This window comes from Phallusia mammillata, chromosome 8 (genome assembly GCF_965637545.1).
Source record: "Phallusia mammillata chromosome 8, kaPhaMamm4.hap1.1, whole genome shotgun sequence".
Classification (NCBI taxonomy): Eukaryota; Metazoa; Chordata; class Ascidiacea; order Phlebobranchia; family Ascidiidae; genus Phallusia; species Phallusia mammillata.
This window is the reverse complement of record NC_137259.1, coordinates 11,500,950-11,515,907: the sequence shown is the minus strand read 5'-3', so window position 1 is coordinate 11,515,907 and position 14,958 is coordinate 11,500,950. Positions and strand designations below refer to the sequence as shown.

The following is a 14,958-nucleotide window of genomic DNA, read 5'->3' as shown; positions in this document are numbered from 1 at the left end:
AAAGAAGAACAAACTGTGAAGTGCCTGATGCTCCCTTAATGGTCTCCAAGCACTTTCCAGCTTAGCATTTCCCTTGCAAGACCCACTTTCATCTGTAGAAAGTTTAAAAATCAACCAGAGCCCATAAATTGGTAAGAGTATTCACGTTTATAAACTCTTAGGTTACATTACATTTATATGTACATAATGTACATGTACATCTATTCTTGACATATGTTAGATTTGTTTAAATGCAACACAATGTTTAAAAGTACACTGTACTTTACTGAAGGGATTTAATTTGACGTGTGCTCTGGTCAATCGTGTTCTGCTTAATATGGAGCTTTTTTGTTCCTCCTCATATAACGTTACAATATGAGTCCACAGAATGTCACCTTCCCCTGTGCCCATGTTCATGTAGCGAGCACCACCAGGCTTTGATGAAAATAATGAATTCCGTGCAGTCTGAAAACAAAAAAAGTTATGTTAGTTTTTTTTATCTTTACTACAAACCAAATAGCAACTTACTTTTAGTAAATGTGAGGGGTCTGAACACATAAATATTTGTCGACTTTGTGAAAATGGGTTTGGTGCAACAAATGGTTTGTCCAGTGGAACACTTTTTAGGCCACTCAGCAAGAGAAAACATTTTCGGTTGGTGGAATTTCCATCCGCCACAAGTGCATGAATTTCAATACCGATCTTTTCCAATTCAAACAGCACTTGCCAAAACATAAGTGCCAATTCATTTGCTGGTGTGGCATGGGTGGGAAACCAAGCGATTGGCAAAGAAATTTCTCTTTTCACAGTTCGGACATAAAACACTAACCAAAAAAAAGACTTGTTAAGTCCAATATTATGTTTATGACATACACATTTAAATTACAAATATTTAAACTTACCAAGAATATGTGAGGCTAATTTGGTTGCATCTGGTTCACCCCAATCAACAAATCCTATCAACTTGCCTTCATGCACCACCAAGTTTTCACGTACTTTTCAAACATATTTGATTAGTAATGGCATCAGACACAATTGAACAAAATTTTGCACTTACTTTTCATTTCATCCATTGTTATGTATCCTGGAAGGGTTTTATATTGCTGCATAACATTCTTTACTTGTTTAATAGCTTGTGTATTTAAACCTGGCTGATGGGAAATCTGATTTCTAAAGATAAGAGAAAATACAAATATGTTACTATCCATATTTTGTTATTCTGTCTTGTATTAACTTTTACCTGTAACTTTTTATTGTAGCTGATGAAGGTAAAACCAAAACATTGCTATTTTTTATATGTTCATAGGCCGCAGGAGAACGGCAATGCAATTCAATGCACCATCTTATCATATCAGGGTGATATCTCCTAGCATTGGGAGGCACATAAGAATTTCGGATTTGTTGCTTCAAAAACAACTGTTGCCACTCATTTAAAGATCTCGACTCATTTTCAAGCTGCAAAATTTTCAATATTCAACATTGCAATAATTTGTATTTTATGTGTATTGAACAACAATATTTGAAGAACTTCACATGGATTTTAAGCAACACATGCAGAATACAAAACAATTTCATCAAGTTGAGTTTATTTAACTTGGTGAAAAAACTGCCACAGAATTGTAGTAAAATGATCATCAAACCAGTAATTGCTGTCCAACCTATGAACATTATATAGTGCAAAACAGTGGGTGGCACAACTGGTGGATAATGGCTGAATGCACTGCAGCTATGTTCTACAAATTACCTCGTCATTTGGTGTCATGTCCTCACCTGCCTGTTGGTTGTACTTTTTACAGTCTGCACAGACTACATCTCCACCACTTGCTGACATAACAATATGGAATTGTTAAATGCCATGTAAACTCGTTGTTAAGTACACTGTATATTTACCAACTATTCTGCACTTGTTGGTCCTGTAAATGTGCTCTGATATTATATTTGTCCCATTCCATTTTAATGTTGGATGGGTATTTAAAATTTGGTCATCAATTGGACTTACTCCTCTGCACAAAGACAAAGCTTCCACACTTTCTGAAAATTCGAGCCCAGTTGCATGTCTTTTAGTTATACAAAGTAGACTAACAATATTTGCTCACTTAAAAAGCAGTGTAAAGTTGAAAACTTTGGATCTTCTATATTGTCTCCACTGCCATTAATGTAATCCCAGCCATACAAAGATATTCTAGAAACCTTTACGGTTTCATCTATAACCACTCTAAAACGTGAATAATAATAGTTCCAATGGGTTTAAATTTCAGTTGCAGAAAACTATATTACTAATAATTACCTTAATTTTGGAACCAAGTAATTTTCTTCCTTCATTTCACACACACAGCTATTTTTTTGCTGATAAAATATCCAATTATCTGCATGTATTAGAATCAATAAATACACCAGAAAGTGGGAATTACAACATTTGTAACCTTTCATTGCATTTCCAAGTTTTGTAGCAGACTGCATAATTTGGGTAATGGTTGCATGGTAAATTTTCTTTGCAGGTGCTAATTTTGTTGGAGCTTTCCTTGCCTTTACACCAGGTGTAACTTCAGTGGCGGCTCGTGCCTAAAATTTGTGGGGGTGCTGCCCCCACAAATTTTAGCCTTTACTGAACATATATAAGTTGGCAATATATTGAAAAGCTACGTTTCTAGTTTTCTAGCCATTTGTTTTGTGTAGAAAAACAAGTAATACAAATCTTAACTAGCAACTCCATTGTGACGTAATTTTTGTTACGCAATAATGTACACGACTGTAAACAGCAGACGGCATCATTTGTGTATTTTGTTTACTTGCACAGCGACGGGCCAAACACAATAACGTTCAGTAATAATGTGAAAAACAAAAACACACGTGGCACAGCTTCGAAACGAAGCGGTTGTAAATACGGTAAAACACAACAGGAATATAGAAAAAATAGATATAAATGAGTCGAAAAAGGTCGAAGTTCGACAACAAAAATTGTCATGTTTCATTTAAGTAAATTTAGTCACAGTCAGCGTTTTCAACATATTCTATGACACTTCACAGATTATTGTCACACAAAAAAACTAGCCATACAGCTTTTTATTGGTATCATAACTAACAAATTTAACAACCACATTACATTGGTTTCAGAACTTGTTCATTTAAACATCTTTCTTGAATTTTTGTGTACAGACTATTAATTGTATTTTAGTTTCTTAACTGCTATAATTGCTGCTTGCTGGCAAATAGCTTATAAAACACTTATTATAAAAAGTGCAAAACGCCTTCAAGCTTTAAAATTTACAACACTCTCACTTAAATTTAAACCATATTTTTAAATCTTGTGCTTCCTTTTTCCAACCAAAATGAATTATGAAGTTATAGTTTGGGCATGATAATTGATAGCTTTTTCCTTGATTTCCAAATGACAATTAAGAAACTTTTTTCTATTTAGAGCTAGCACTGCAAGTGCAAGTCTTTTGGAAATATTGGTGTTCCTCAGAAAAATTGGCATCTTTTTCAGTGTTATAAAGAACTGTTTTGCCTTTGAAGAAATCATGGAAAGAGCAAAAAAGAATTTTTCATCCTAGTAATTTAATTTGTCAAAACATCATCTCTAGATTAATTATTTTCAAAGTAATCATAAACATCAGATCTACAGAAACATTTTCATTTGAGTAACTAGCTTTTCTTTGTCAACAATAGTATGTGCTTGGTGTCACTACTATCTTGTCTGTAGAATGTTCATTCTTAAGAAACACTTCCTGTGAAGCAATTTAGCAGCTACTGGTTAGACAAACAGTACATGTCCATTATATCAATACACATGATTGCACTTGATTGCAAATACTGTCCACATGGTGTGTTAAGAAATCCACACTTTAAATTGTCTTCACTCTTTTTTTGTCTTCATTTCAAAATTCCTGTTGCTTGCAGTTGTTTGTTCTGCATTTGATATTTCCTGAATTTCAGTGAGGCATTTAACTTCACAGTCACAAATTTAATTTTTCTTTGGTAGCATTATAGGAACTAAAACTGAGTATTTCTTGTTGTTGCTTATTCCTGCATGACATTGGAGTAGCAGATGTTTTGTCCCATACTTTCACAAATCTTTTTAATTCAGTTATTTATTATAAAGCTTAATTGTGACTTTTAAAGGTGTTAGATGACCTTTTTTCTGTTTCAAGGTGTTAGATACACTTTTTTAATTCAATGATAACTGTAAAAACTGAAACTCACTTGCAGTCATCTTAAAAAGTCACGACTAACAGTCAAACAATAAATTTAATGATAGCAAAATAATTATTTAACTGCACTCACTGTCGAACTTAAAAACACAGTACACGGGTTTGGCTTTGGAGCTCACTGACGCGAAGCAGACCACACAACTAGCGCTACGTCACGGGAGGGGCTGCGCGAGCCACAGCCCCCTCTCGCCTATTACGCCCGGCATGTAGCTTTTCCAAGTGCGCATGCGCACAACTGAAAACGTCATGAAACGTCACGAAACTGGAGCTGCAGCTCCGCCATAGATAACTTATCATTATTTTGATTTTTTTTTAATTTTTTTTTAAATAATACAAAATTTTTACTAATTTTATTTTAATAAATGAGGATTAATGCCATAAAAGTTATTCTTAGTATACACTGATCAAACATAAAAACTATATGTAAAGATTGTTTTGTATAACAACTTGGAATAGGAATGTCAAGTAAAAATACTGGGGGTGCTGCAGCTCCGCAGCCCCCTCGCACGAGCCGCCCCTGTGTAACTTTCTTTGGCAGGTTGAGAGAAGGCTTAGACCCACATTTCAATGATACTCGTCTCATACCTGTGACTATTATATCTTCTTTATGAAAATGGTTCTCACAAATAGCAGCTCTACAAAACGCGAAATAAAATTGAATGCCTAATGTATTTAAGGCGACATTTATAATAAGTCACACACAAACTTACGTTTCTTTATGGAGCATATGTTTAAAGATATCTCCGGATTGAGCGTCCCTCATCGAAAGCATGAAGTTGGTGAGACATTGCCGGTGGTCGCGATCTTCTTGTGTTTTTGCAAATTCTGGGCGACGTACAGTAAAAAACGTAGGACATTTTACTTTGTTCAACTTGGCGTATTTAACCGACCAACTGCATCCTGGCACCGCACAGTGAGTAACTCCCATTTTATCGTTAAGTTGTTATTTTGTATTGTCGTCTGTAAAACTGTTTGCTCGTCCTTGACAACTTTGGTAAGACTCATTCATGCGTGGCGAGAACAATGAGTTGGCCTTCCTGTGTATCAAAGTCTATCTATCAAACACAAGTTGTCGCACGAGAATTCATGGAGCGTGAAATGGGGCGACTTTGCACGCTTTTAACAACGCAAAGGATAGGGTTTTGGATGTTTTTTTCAATAACCTGGCTTAACGACTAAATATTTTTTATTTCTAAATTGCCTTGCTGACAAGAAAATTTATGCGTGACGTTAAATGTTTTCTATGGATTTTGCTGTGTATAGTGTTCTTTGGTAAAGTAAACAAAGACAATAGAAAACTTACGAGGGGAATTTTAAAGATAGAAATAGTGGATACAGCGAAAGGTAAACAACGACAATAGAAAACATACGATGAGATTTTAGGTAATCACTTTTTTCCAAGGAATGCAGCCTGACTACGGTAACTATAGCCAGGTGATTGTTTCCGTCATGGTAGTTGGTTTCAATTTGGCGCGTGGTGATACCGGTTTTGTTGCTTCTTGTTATAATGTGACATGTAGTCTGCAGTCTGCACCAACTATTTTTGTTAAAAAAACTTTACGGATAACATTTTGAATTGTAATTTATTTTGCGCAAAGTCGCGAACATCGTCTGCAACCTGTTTAATATCACACAATGTATTTTTGTTTGTTTTTTTAGAAAGACTGTAGCCTATAAAGAACAGCTACGGGTGACACTGAAACGCTGAATGGGCGGGACGGGCGGGATGGGCGGAATGGAGGGCGGGACGTCGCGGGAGATGGCGGGACGTCGTGAAAACCGCTAAATATCGGGTTAAATTGCTGACGGTTGGAGCTATTAAGGTTGGGATAAGGTTTTATAATAGAAAATCATTAAAAAAAATTCCGCCGAACACTACATTCCGCGCCCGAAACGTCCCGCCATCTCCCGCGACGTCCCGCCATAGCATTTTTGCCTAATGTCAGGAAATAGTTGAATAAGTTTTAGGCAGGGACATTTTTTGATTCATATACTATTATAAAACCTCAACCTAACCCTAATAGCACTAACCGTCAGCAATTTACCCGATATTGAGCGGTTTCCGCGACGTCCCGCCCATTCAGCGTTTTAGTGTCACCCACAGCTACACTGTACTATAGTTTACTAAAATTTTAAAATATTTTATAGTATACTAAAATAGTATAATACAGGTCATGTGCCCTTTAAGTCTACAGCATCAAGTCAGCCACTGGTGAAAGCATATGGTTCTGATGGGCGAAACCTTTTTTCCTGACTGACATGCCATGACCATCACCATTGGGAACATATTGCTCAACTTTAACAATTTTGCCTGCCAATTACAAAAGCAACAAAATGGTGTTGAAATCAGGGACAAGAAATCAACCAATAAGTGTGAGGTAGGTATCAGATGGCAGAACACAAACATATTTTTTGTGTCAGATTAAGAACAGACATAAATAACAGAAACTTCACAAGTTAACAGAAAAAAACCCTAATTTTTGAAAGGATTTTGCTTCATTAAAAATGTCCAGTTAACCAAAGACCCTTGCCTTAAAAAATGAATACTCACTCAAAATAGTACATACTGTGTTCCTCATAAAAACTTAACTTTTAGTTACTAATTTTACTAATTTAGAAAGTTCAGGTTTTTACATCAATATTGATTCTGAATTTATAAACAGATCTCATAAACAAGTAAAAGATGCTTCTTGCAATGAGGTGGTGTTTACACAAGATGATAGCATCAACAAGAAATTTGGTCAGTTACTATTGTCATCCAGTGAGTGCATGGTGTTTATGACTGAAAAAAGTGCAACTTCTAGAAATACTTAAAAACATTTTTTTTCTATTTTCTAATACAGATTTTGTTGGTTGCAGACTTGCAGTACACTTTCTTTCTGTGCAACCCACTCTCACATAAAATCTCCAGCATGCACGCCTGTGTTATCGGGCTGATAATTGTGCGCAGGTATTTTTGCAGTGTATATGGCTATACTAAATTTTCTTCCAATGTACAAAATTTATTGCTCATACAATATGTAAATCTGTTGCCATGGTAGTTTTATTTTTGTTGAAAAGGTTTAGTATTTCTTTAGCAATGTCTACATCAGGGGTTCTTAACCAAGGGTTCTCGTACCCCCAAGGGGTGTGAGAACTGTTCCTAGGGGGTGCGGGGATGCTGAATCATTAAGGTTGGTTAGATCTATTCTATATAATTAAGAAACCCAGGGGGGTGCAAAAAAAAGAAAAAAAAGGTTAAGAACCACTGGTCTACATTCTACAGGCAGTCAGAATAAAGATTACATATTGTCTGGGTGTTGGTTATTACCCATTGATAAATTAATCATTTCTCCAACCAATTAGAACTTGGTTGTCGAATACAGTAGTACAAACTTTTTTTTTTCTTGTATGATATTTACCACAAATGACATTTGAAGATAGTTTATATAATGGAAGCTGTTTTTATGCATGCTGAGTGCAGATTTTTTTCTTGGTACTATTGGGTTATTTTTACATTTTGTGAGGAAGACTCAGTTAAGGTTTAATTAACATCAGGAGCTAAATATACCAATAACTTGAGGTTTTTGTTCTAATTGACAAACCTGCCACATCTTTCAGCAAATGTGTTTTTGGTATTTTTGTTGGTAAAAACCTTCTCACTACGGTCAAATTTTACTGTACCTATTTCAATCAAATTGTATACTTTCAGTTTAATATTGTAATAAAAATAAATATTCCTTATTTTCTTTCTGAAGTTTTTGAAAAACTGATGTTTGTTTATTGATTCATTTACAATACAATTTCAAAATCAATATGATTACCTAATTTGCCTTTTTAATGACAGTCACAGGCTTGTACTCCATATAACTAAAGGACTCATATTTTATGTGTGTTTAATTTATGAATAAAACAGCCTTTTGCAATGCACTGGCACAAACAGTAAAATGTTACAAAACAGAAATGTGAAAGAGAATGTGAAACATGGATTTTTTTGTTTAAAACAAAAATATGGCTTCTGTAATTACAATTGTATGATTAAATGCTTTTTTAAGAAAATCGCAAACATGTTTGCTTCAAACTAGCCAGTAAACTGTGTTTTATGTTAGGATATTAATGCATGATCAAAACATTGTGTATGGTGTAGTAGGTTCTGGGTGGAGTTTATACCAAAAATAAAAAGGCATTTGCACAGCTTTGTGGTCTTCATTTCTCAGAAAAAGTTTCCATTTAAAAAGGGAGAACAGTTCCGTTTTGTTAGTCATTTAAGTCGCAATATGGCTGGGTCTCCCAACTGTGTTAAAAATTCGATGTTGAATAAAATAGTTCGAGTACATATATTAAAAAAACAGGACAGTGAAGTTCACGAGTAGGAGCAAAACTTCATCAGAATCAACCCTAACATTGAATCTTTTATATGGGAGTGTTTATACGCATTTAATGTTTAATAAGTACCTCAAACTCCTTTTGAGAGCGTACACAATATAACTTACCTACCTAAAACCAAGAACACAAACTGGCGCCAGTTTGTTTACAACGGTATGTGACGTCATAATGCGTACATTTTTATTCATGGTAGTCAGGCTGCATTCCTTGGAAAAAACTGCTTACCGAGATTTTAAATATAGAGATAGTAAATAGGGCGAAAAATAAACAAACACAATAGAGATCATACAAGGGGATTTTTTTACGCAAAGAGGAATGTAAACAAAGGCGGTAGAATTCTAAAGAAAATACGGGGATATTTTTTTAATGGGAAGAAACACAGAGGCAGTACATAACGAGGCTGTTTTACGTGTGCAAACAGGAGAAAAAACACATTCAATCGCAGAGAAGTGCCCAAAGGCGCAAAACAACTACACAAAGTGGAGATAGGCGTAGCACAATTTCTTGTTATACAAAGTGTTACACGTAATAGAAGGGATAAGAGTCTTGTTTTTATATAAATGGGAGGACCAAAAGCCGTATGGTATATTTACACGCGGATTTGCAAAAACACGTAAAGAATAGATTTATGCAAAATGGATTTTTGGGATACGCAAAATAAATACAATAAATAGTGCATGAAACTCGTGTTGAAGCACAGGAAAGGTTCTGGGGCTTGACGCGACAGTTAATTCTTTATTACTTTATATTTTTATCAAATTGATAGCTTTAACGGCGTTGGCCATGACCTCCAAGTGGATAGAGTTTGGCCTGTTCCGCTGGATAGAAAGTTTAGAGTGTAAAGAGCGGATTAGGGATCGGGCTAGGTCTTTGTCAAGTGTGGGGCTGATGGAGTTGGTTTCGGCTTTTATTTTGTTACGGGTTTTCCATATCGCATGGGAGAGGGTTGAATTCAGTAGGGATATAAGTGTGTGTTCGGATGCTGAAGGGTGGTCGGGTTTAATAAATTCATAGTGGGAGGGGGTGTCAAAGTAGGTGGTTGGATTTCCGGTTGTTTTGGTGAAGATTTTTTTTGCAAGGGTGAGGAGGCTTTGTATTTGGGGGCAGGTGTGGAAAAGGTGGTCGTAGGTTTCGAAATGGGTGTTGCAAAGGTAGCAGTTTGTGTCCTTGTCAAGAAAGAATATGGTGAATTTACAGTGTAGGGGTAGGGTTTTTTGTTTCAGTCGGTAGTTGAAGGTTTTTAATGTAGTTGGGGTTGGGTGGTGGATGAGGGACCAATCGGTGGGATTCGTGGGGTCGGGGTCAGGGTTGACTAATCTAGTGTAGAGTGGTTTGGATTTTGGGGATAACAGTTCGGATTGTGTTGGGTTCAGTTTTGCAAGTAGCGACAAAGTGGTCTGGTAAAAGGGGGAAGGTTTGTTTGAGTGGGGAAGGTAGTTTCTGGTGCGGAGGTTAAAAAGTCTGGAGATGGGGTGTCCAACGTGGTACTCGAGTAGGGAAAGCTGGGGTGTTGTCGGGGTATCAAAAATTCTGTGCAAGAGGTATTTCCGTAGGGGTGCAAGAAAAAAAATGTCTGTGTATAAGGGAATGTTGGCGACGTCGTAACCACCAAGGTCACGACGTGCGGATAGGGTTTTTATTGGAAGGGGAGGATTTGGGTAGGCTGAAATGAAGTCTACCACAATGCCATCGACTGTTTCTCGCTGCGTGGGTGGAAGTGGGTAGGTTCGTGCCAGGTATGAGAGTTTGGGGAGAAGCAGCGTTTTGGTTAAAATGCTCTTTGCGTCGTAGGTGAGGAAAGGGTGTTTGAGGGACTTGGAGGTTTCTTTAAGGGAGCAGATGGCGTTTCTCCATGCTGCGGTGATGGATTTGGGGTGGCCGATGGGAATGTTGAGAGGGGTGATTACAGTCGGGTTCCAGTTGATATCGGGGAGGTTTGGAGAGTTTGGGGGGCAGAGGGTAGCAATCGCCTGGGTTTTGGTGGGGTTTAGGGCTAAGCCGGTAATCAGGGTGAAACGGGATATTAATTGAAAGGCTGTTTCTAGGGAATGGGAGCCGGCCACCGCAAGGGTGACGTCGTCCGCAAAGGCGATTGCTTTTGGTGTGTTTCGACAAGGGGCTGGGACAGGTGATATCGAAGGGTGGTTTTGGATGGCAGCGAGTAATGGGTCGATGGCAATCAGGAAGAGGGTCAAGCTCAGCGGGTCGCCTTGCCGGACACCTCTCCTGATCGGGAAGCCCGTTGTGGCAAAACCATTGAGGAGGGTGTGTGAGTAAGCGGTGGTCTGCAGAGAAAGAATGTAATTGACAAAGGTAGGGGGAAAACGTTTTCGGGTAAGTTGTAATTTTAACCAGGTGTAGGAAATGGAGTCAAAGGCTTTTTGGAAGTCGAGCGAAACAAAAAAGGAATCAGAGGAACGGGATGTGGCTTCATGAAATAGGTCGCGGAGGAGGGTTGTGGCGTCGGAGGTGGTCGAATTGGGTTGTGCAAATTGGTTTTGGGAAATTATCTGGGAAAGGAAGGGTTTGATGCGGAGGTTTAGGGTTTTTTGTAGTATTTTTAGGTCGGCGTTCAGGAGGGATATGGGGCGGTAGTTTGTGAGGAGGGATGGGTTGTTCTTCTTGTGGATTAGGGTGAGGTGTCCAAGGTTGAAATCTAAAGGGGTATAGGCGTTGAGGTACGCGTAGTCCAGGGCTTGGGTGAGGTCAGCCCCGATTAGGTCCCAGTAGAGCGAGTAAACTCGATACTGAGACCGTCGGGACCCGGGGTTTTGCCGTTTGGGAAAAGGGATATGGTATTTTTTATTTCGCTTTTCGATAATGGTTGGGATAGGGATTGGGTTTGGTCTTCCGGTATGGGGTTGAGTGGTTGTTTCAAAAAGATATTGTCCGGGGGTGGGATAGGTTTGTTTTGGTCCGAGTAGAGGTCTGTGAAAAAACGGTGAGTATGGGAAAGCATTTCCTTGGGTGTGGTTAGGGGAAGTCCAAGGTCGTTTTCCAGTTCGGTTATCGGGGGGTGTCGTTTGGAGGGGAGGAGTTGTGAGTAAAGGGTTTTGTCTGCCATGTGTTTGAAATGGGGGTCAGAAGCTTAATTAGATGGGATCGGGCGGTGTCGAGGTGGAGAGTTGCGAGGGATTTTTTACAGCAAGGAAGGTTTTGTAGTGTTTCAAGGAAGGGTCGTCGTTGAGGGTTTGCCGAAGGGTGTTAAGTTGGGTCTGGAGGTTGTGGGTATGGGTACGCTGTTCTTGGGCAATTCGTTTTGAGTGGGTTTGGATAAGTTTTTTGAATTTTACTTTAAGGGTCAACCAGAAGTCCAAGGGATTGGGGTGGAATGGGGCAAGGGTTTTCCATACGGGGTAAAGTTGTCGGAGGTGTTTTTGGAAGTGAGGATCGTGAAGGGTGTTGACGTTGTTTTTCCAAGTGCCTCTGCCCCTGGGTGGGGCAGAGACTAGGTTCAGGGTAAGGATTACAAGGTCGTGGTCTGAAAGGGATGTTGGGAGGAAGGTGTGTTGTTTTGGGATGAGGGCTGGAGATATGTAAATGCGGTCGATTCGGGATTGGGTGTTAGGTGCTCGACGGGTGAATTGGCGTAGGGTGGGGTGGAGTAACCGAAAAGAGTCCTGGAGGTGAAAGGTTGTTAGAAGGTTCTGTAGTGTTTTATTAGGAGGGTGGGTATGGCTGGGGGGATATCTGTCAAGAGAGGGGTTTTCTACACAGTTGAAGTCGCCGGTTAGGATGATAGGGTGGGGTGAATTAATGTAAGGGTATAGTGAGTCGAAAAAGGTGTTGCGGGCTTGATGATTTTTACTGCCGGAGGGTGCATAAATGTTTACGATATGGATGGTGTGGGTTCGGGTAGATATGTCGGTCGTAATAATACGACCGGTGGAGTCAGAAATAGAATTTAGAATGGAAATACTAGAGGAGTTTAGAAGAACTGCGACACCGCCGCTGGCGGAGCCTTTGTGCGGTGCCGAGTTTAAGAGGATTGGGCCGGAAGTCCATTCGGACTTCCACAGGGATTCGGTTTGGGGGGTAGAGTGGGTTTCTTGGAGGCAAAAAAGGTCAAAGTTTAAAGAGGACAGATGACGGAACAGGGCGTGGCGTTTGGAGGCCTGGCCTATGCCGTTTACATTCAGCGTACAGATTTTTAGAAAACTGGTCGGCGCCATTTTAACGTTTGAATGAAAAGGGGAACAATAAGGTAACACAGTTTTTTTAAAAAAAGGTGGCGTTAAAATCTGACGGTATGCGAGCTTTGCATGAGCAGAGAATTCGTTCATCGACCGCTAAATTATAACAATTTCCGCAAGTGCATTGTATTAGCAGTCTTTTACACTTTTTATTAGTACACTGCGATGGGCTTTTATAGTTCTGTTCTGTGGCGTAAGTGCCACATTTGCACTTAATGTGCATTGTGCCGCACAAACAACGCATGTTTCTACCTTCGTATGCTGTAAGGCAGCAATTTGTCCGGTTCTTCGGCGGTGTCGCTGCTGGTCGTTTCCTCCTCCGGACGATCTTGTATCCTTCCTCCTGTGGGGTGATGATCTCCTCTGGAAGCGATGTGTCCGGAAGGGAGACGACCCCTTCCTCATTTCCTTGGGTAATCCTGGGTGTTGAGGTCGTGGGCGCACTTGGCGCGGGCCCAGGAGAACCGGCTTGCTCAACCATATTTGGGAGCTTCGACCGCGGATTCCTGGGGTTGGTAGTTGGACCACCGACTCGCTCAACCTTTTCAGGGAGCACCTGTCGCGAGGTCGATGAAGGGGCTGACGTTGTTGTCTCCTCCTCCTTCTTGTTCTTCTTCTGACCACCGACTCGCTCGACCTGATCAGGGAGCACCTGTCGCGAGGTCTGGGGAGGGGATGTTGTTGCGATCTCCTCCGTATCCTTCTTCTGACCTCCGACTCGCTCGACCTGATCAGGGAGCACCTGTCGCGAGGTCTGGGGAGGGGATGTTGTTGCGATCTCCTCCGTATCCTTCTTCTGACCTCCGACTCGCTCGACCTGATCAGGGAGCACCTGTCGCGAGGTCTGGGGAGGGGATGTTGTTGCGATCTCCTCCGTTTCCGTGGCTAGACCACCGACTCGCTCAACCTGACCAGGGAGCACCTGTCGCGAGGTCTGGGGAGGGGATGTTGTTGCGATCTCCTCCGTTTCCGTGGCTAGACCACCGACTCGCTCAACCTGACCAGGGAGCACCTGTCGCGAGGTCTGGGGAGGGGATGTTGTTCCGATCTCCTCCGGTGCTTCAGCTGGAACATCAGGCTGTTCTTGGGTTTGCTGTGCCTGACGCTCCAGCAGCGACGGGCATTCCTCCTTCTTATGGCCTACGATCTGACAATAGGCACAAGCCCGTGGTTGGCCAGTGTAGAACATTAACACTGACCACTTTCCTAGAAAGATGCTTTCTGGGATGGGGTTTTCCGCGAGAACGGATCTCTTCATAAAGAAAGCCCGTTTCCCCAGAGACTTGCTCATCGGGTCTTTAACTCTGTAAGAACGCTCGACTGGAGCGTACGTTCTGTCCAAATAATCCACGATTTCTCGCATATCAATCCCTGGGGGACAGCGAGACATGACAACCTTCACTAGATTGTCAGCGTAGGCTGTGGCGTAATCCGCCCTTTGGCTGTTGGTCAGGGCGACCGCTAGATCTTTGGCCTTCGCCTCCGTGCTACAATAAAAAGTAACTCGGCCCTTCGGCAGTTGAATGATGCCGTCCAAGTCGGCTCGAAAATTGAACCTGATAGCCCGTAAAACTTCGTAAATCTCCTGTCTTTTCAGGCCAGGGTTAAAGCGGGCTTCCACCTCGACATTTCGGTCGAAAGCGAAAGGCTCTTGACCTTCATTTGCAGTGGTGGCTGTGGGAGCCAAACTCTTCTTTTAACTGTTTGGCAAACGCTCTCAACATTCACATTTATCAAAGCGCTTGTAGCGTCCGTTTATTTCAATCGCAAATAATAGAATGACGCGTCAAACCAAACGCATAGCAAACGTGCGCACCAAACGAAAAAGGCAAAACACACGCACAATAGGAAAAGGGCAAACGTAACGCTTCGTAAGAAACAAATAAGCGACAGGGGTCGCTACATAACCCCCCTCCAGAAGCGAGAAGTTTTTACATTACGCAAGAAAAACACAAAAATCACTGTATTTGTCCAAAAAAATGGTTGTGTTTTGTTGCACGCTATGTTTTTTTGGGTGGTCTGCCGCGGCGAGGAGGTTGCTCAACAACAACTGGCTGACTCAGGTCAAGATGTGCAGGTTTAAGGCGGTCAATCGATACCACCTTCTCTTTACCTCCCATGTTTAATGTAAAAGTTTTGTTGGATCGCGCTACCACTTTAAATGGTCCGTCATATGGCTTTGTCAGTGGTGGACGATGTGTGTCTCTCCG

At 40.6% G+C, this 14,958-nt stretch overlaps 2 protein-coding genes and 2 long non-coding RNA genes across 9 annotated transcripts; 2 read left to right on the top strand and 2 right to left on the bottom strand.

Moving 5' to 3' along the window:
* Positions 1–35: 35 nt before the first annotated feature.
* On the bottom strand, positions 36–1,126 carry LOC145205065 (uncharacterized). The gene is made up of 5 exons (XM_080077708.1): positions 1,037–1,126; positions 882–974; positions 508–803; positions 262–444; positions 36–92 (listed from the first exon to the last, which is right to left on the bottom strand). Exons 1-5 carry the CDS (start codon positions 1,086–1,088, stop codon positions 36–38), a joined length of 681 nt encoding a protein of 226 aa, XP_079933834.1. The 5' UTR covers positions 1,089–1,126.
* On the top strand, positions 68–1,956 carry LOC145205067 (uncharacterized). Its single transcript, XR_013853578.1, has 2 exons — positions 68–131; positions 1,286–1,956. It is a non-coding gene; the product is annotated as an uncharacterized LOC145205067 (long non-coding RNA).
* A 3,638-nt stretch (positions 1,957–5,594) lies between these two features.
* On the top strand, positions 5,595–8,364 carry LOC145205078 (uncharacterized). Of its 6 annotated transcripts, none has more exons than XM_080077722.1 (4): positions 5,595–5,610; positions 6,379–6,568; positions 6,854–6,951; positions 7,050–8,364. In XM_080077722.1, the coding sequence occupies exons 2-4, from the start codon at positions 6,525–6,527 to the stop codon at positions 7,229–7,231; spliced, it is 324 nt and encodes a 107-aa protein (XP_079933848.1). In that variant the 5' UTR covers positions 5,595–5,610; positions 6,379–6,524; the 3' UTR covers positions 7,232–8,364. The 6 variants fall into 6 exon arrangements, with proteins under 6 accessions (XP_079933848.1, XP_079933847.1, XP_079933851.1 ...); XM_080077721.1 differs by having other exon boundaries at positions 5,606–5,624; XM_080077725.1 differs by lacking the exon at positions 5,595–5,610 and having other exon boundaries at positions 5,943–6,568; positions 6,854–6,930; positions 7,034–8,364.
* LOC145205079 (uncharacterized) lies at positions 8,082–8,765 on the bottom strand. Its single transcript, XR_013853580.1, has 2 exons — positions 8,667–8,765; positions 8,082–8,463 (listed from the first exon to the last, which is right to left on the bottom strand). It is a non-coding gene; the product is annotated as an uncharacterized LOC145205079 (long non-coding RNA).
* Positions 8,766–14,958: the final 6,193 nt, after the last annotated feature.

Excerpts from the sequence above, each read along its gene's own strand:
- LOC145205065 (XM_080077708.1), bottom strand. The coding sequence starts at position 1,088 with ATGCAGCAATATAAAACCCTTCCAGGATACATAACAATGGATGAAATG. Across the intron at positions 804-881 it reads ATTAGCCTCACATATTCTTG|TGTTTTATGTCCGAACTGTG; the intron begins GTAAGTTTAAAT and ends TTTTTTGGTTAG. Across the intron at positions 445-507 it reads ACCCCTCACATTTACTAAAA|ACTGCACGGAATTCATTATT; the intron begins GTAAGTTGCTAT and ends TTTTGTTTTCAG.
- LOC145205078 (XM_080077722.1), top strand. The coding sequence starts at position 6,525 with ATGGTGTTGAAATCAGGGACAAGAAATCAACCAATAAGTGTGAG. Across the intron at positions 6,569-6,853 it reads AATCAACCAATAAGTGTGAG|ATCTCATAAACAAGTAAAAG; the intron begins GTAGGTATCAGA and ends ATTTATAAACAG. Across the intron at positions 6,952-7,049 it reads TCAGTTACTATTGTCATCCA|ACTTGCAGTACACTTTCTTT; the intron begins GTGAGTGCATGG and ends TGTTGGTTGCAG.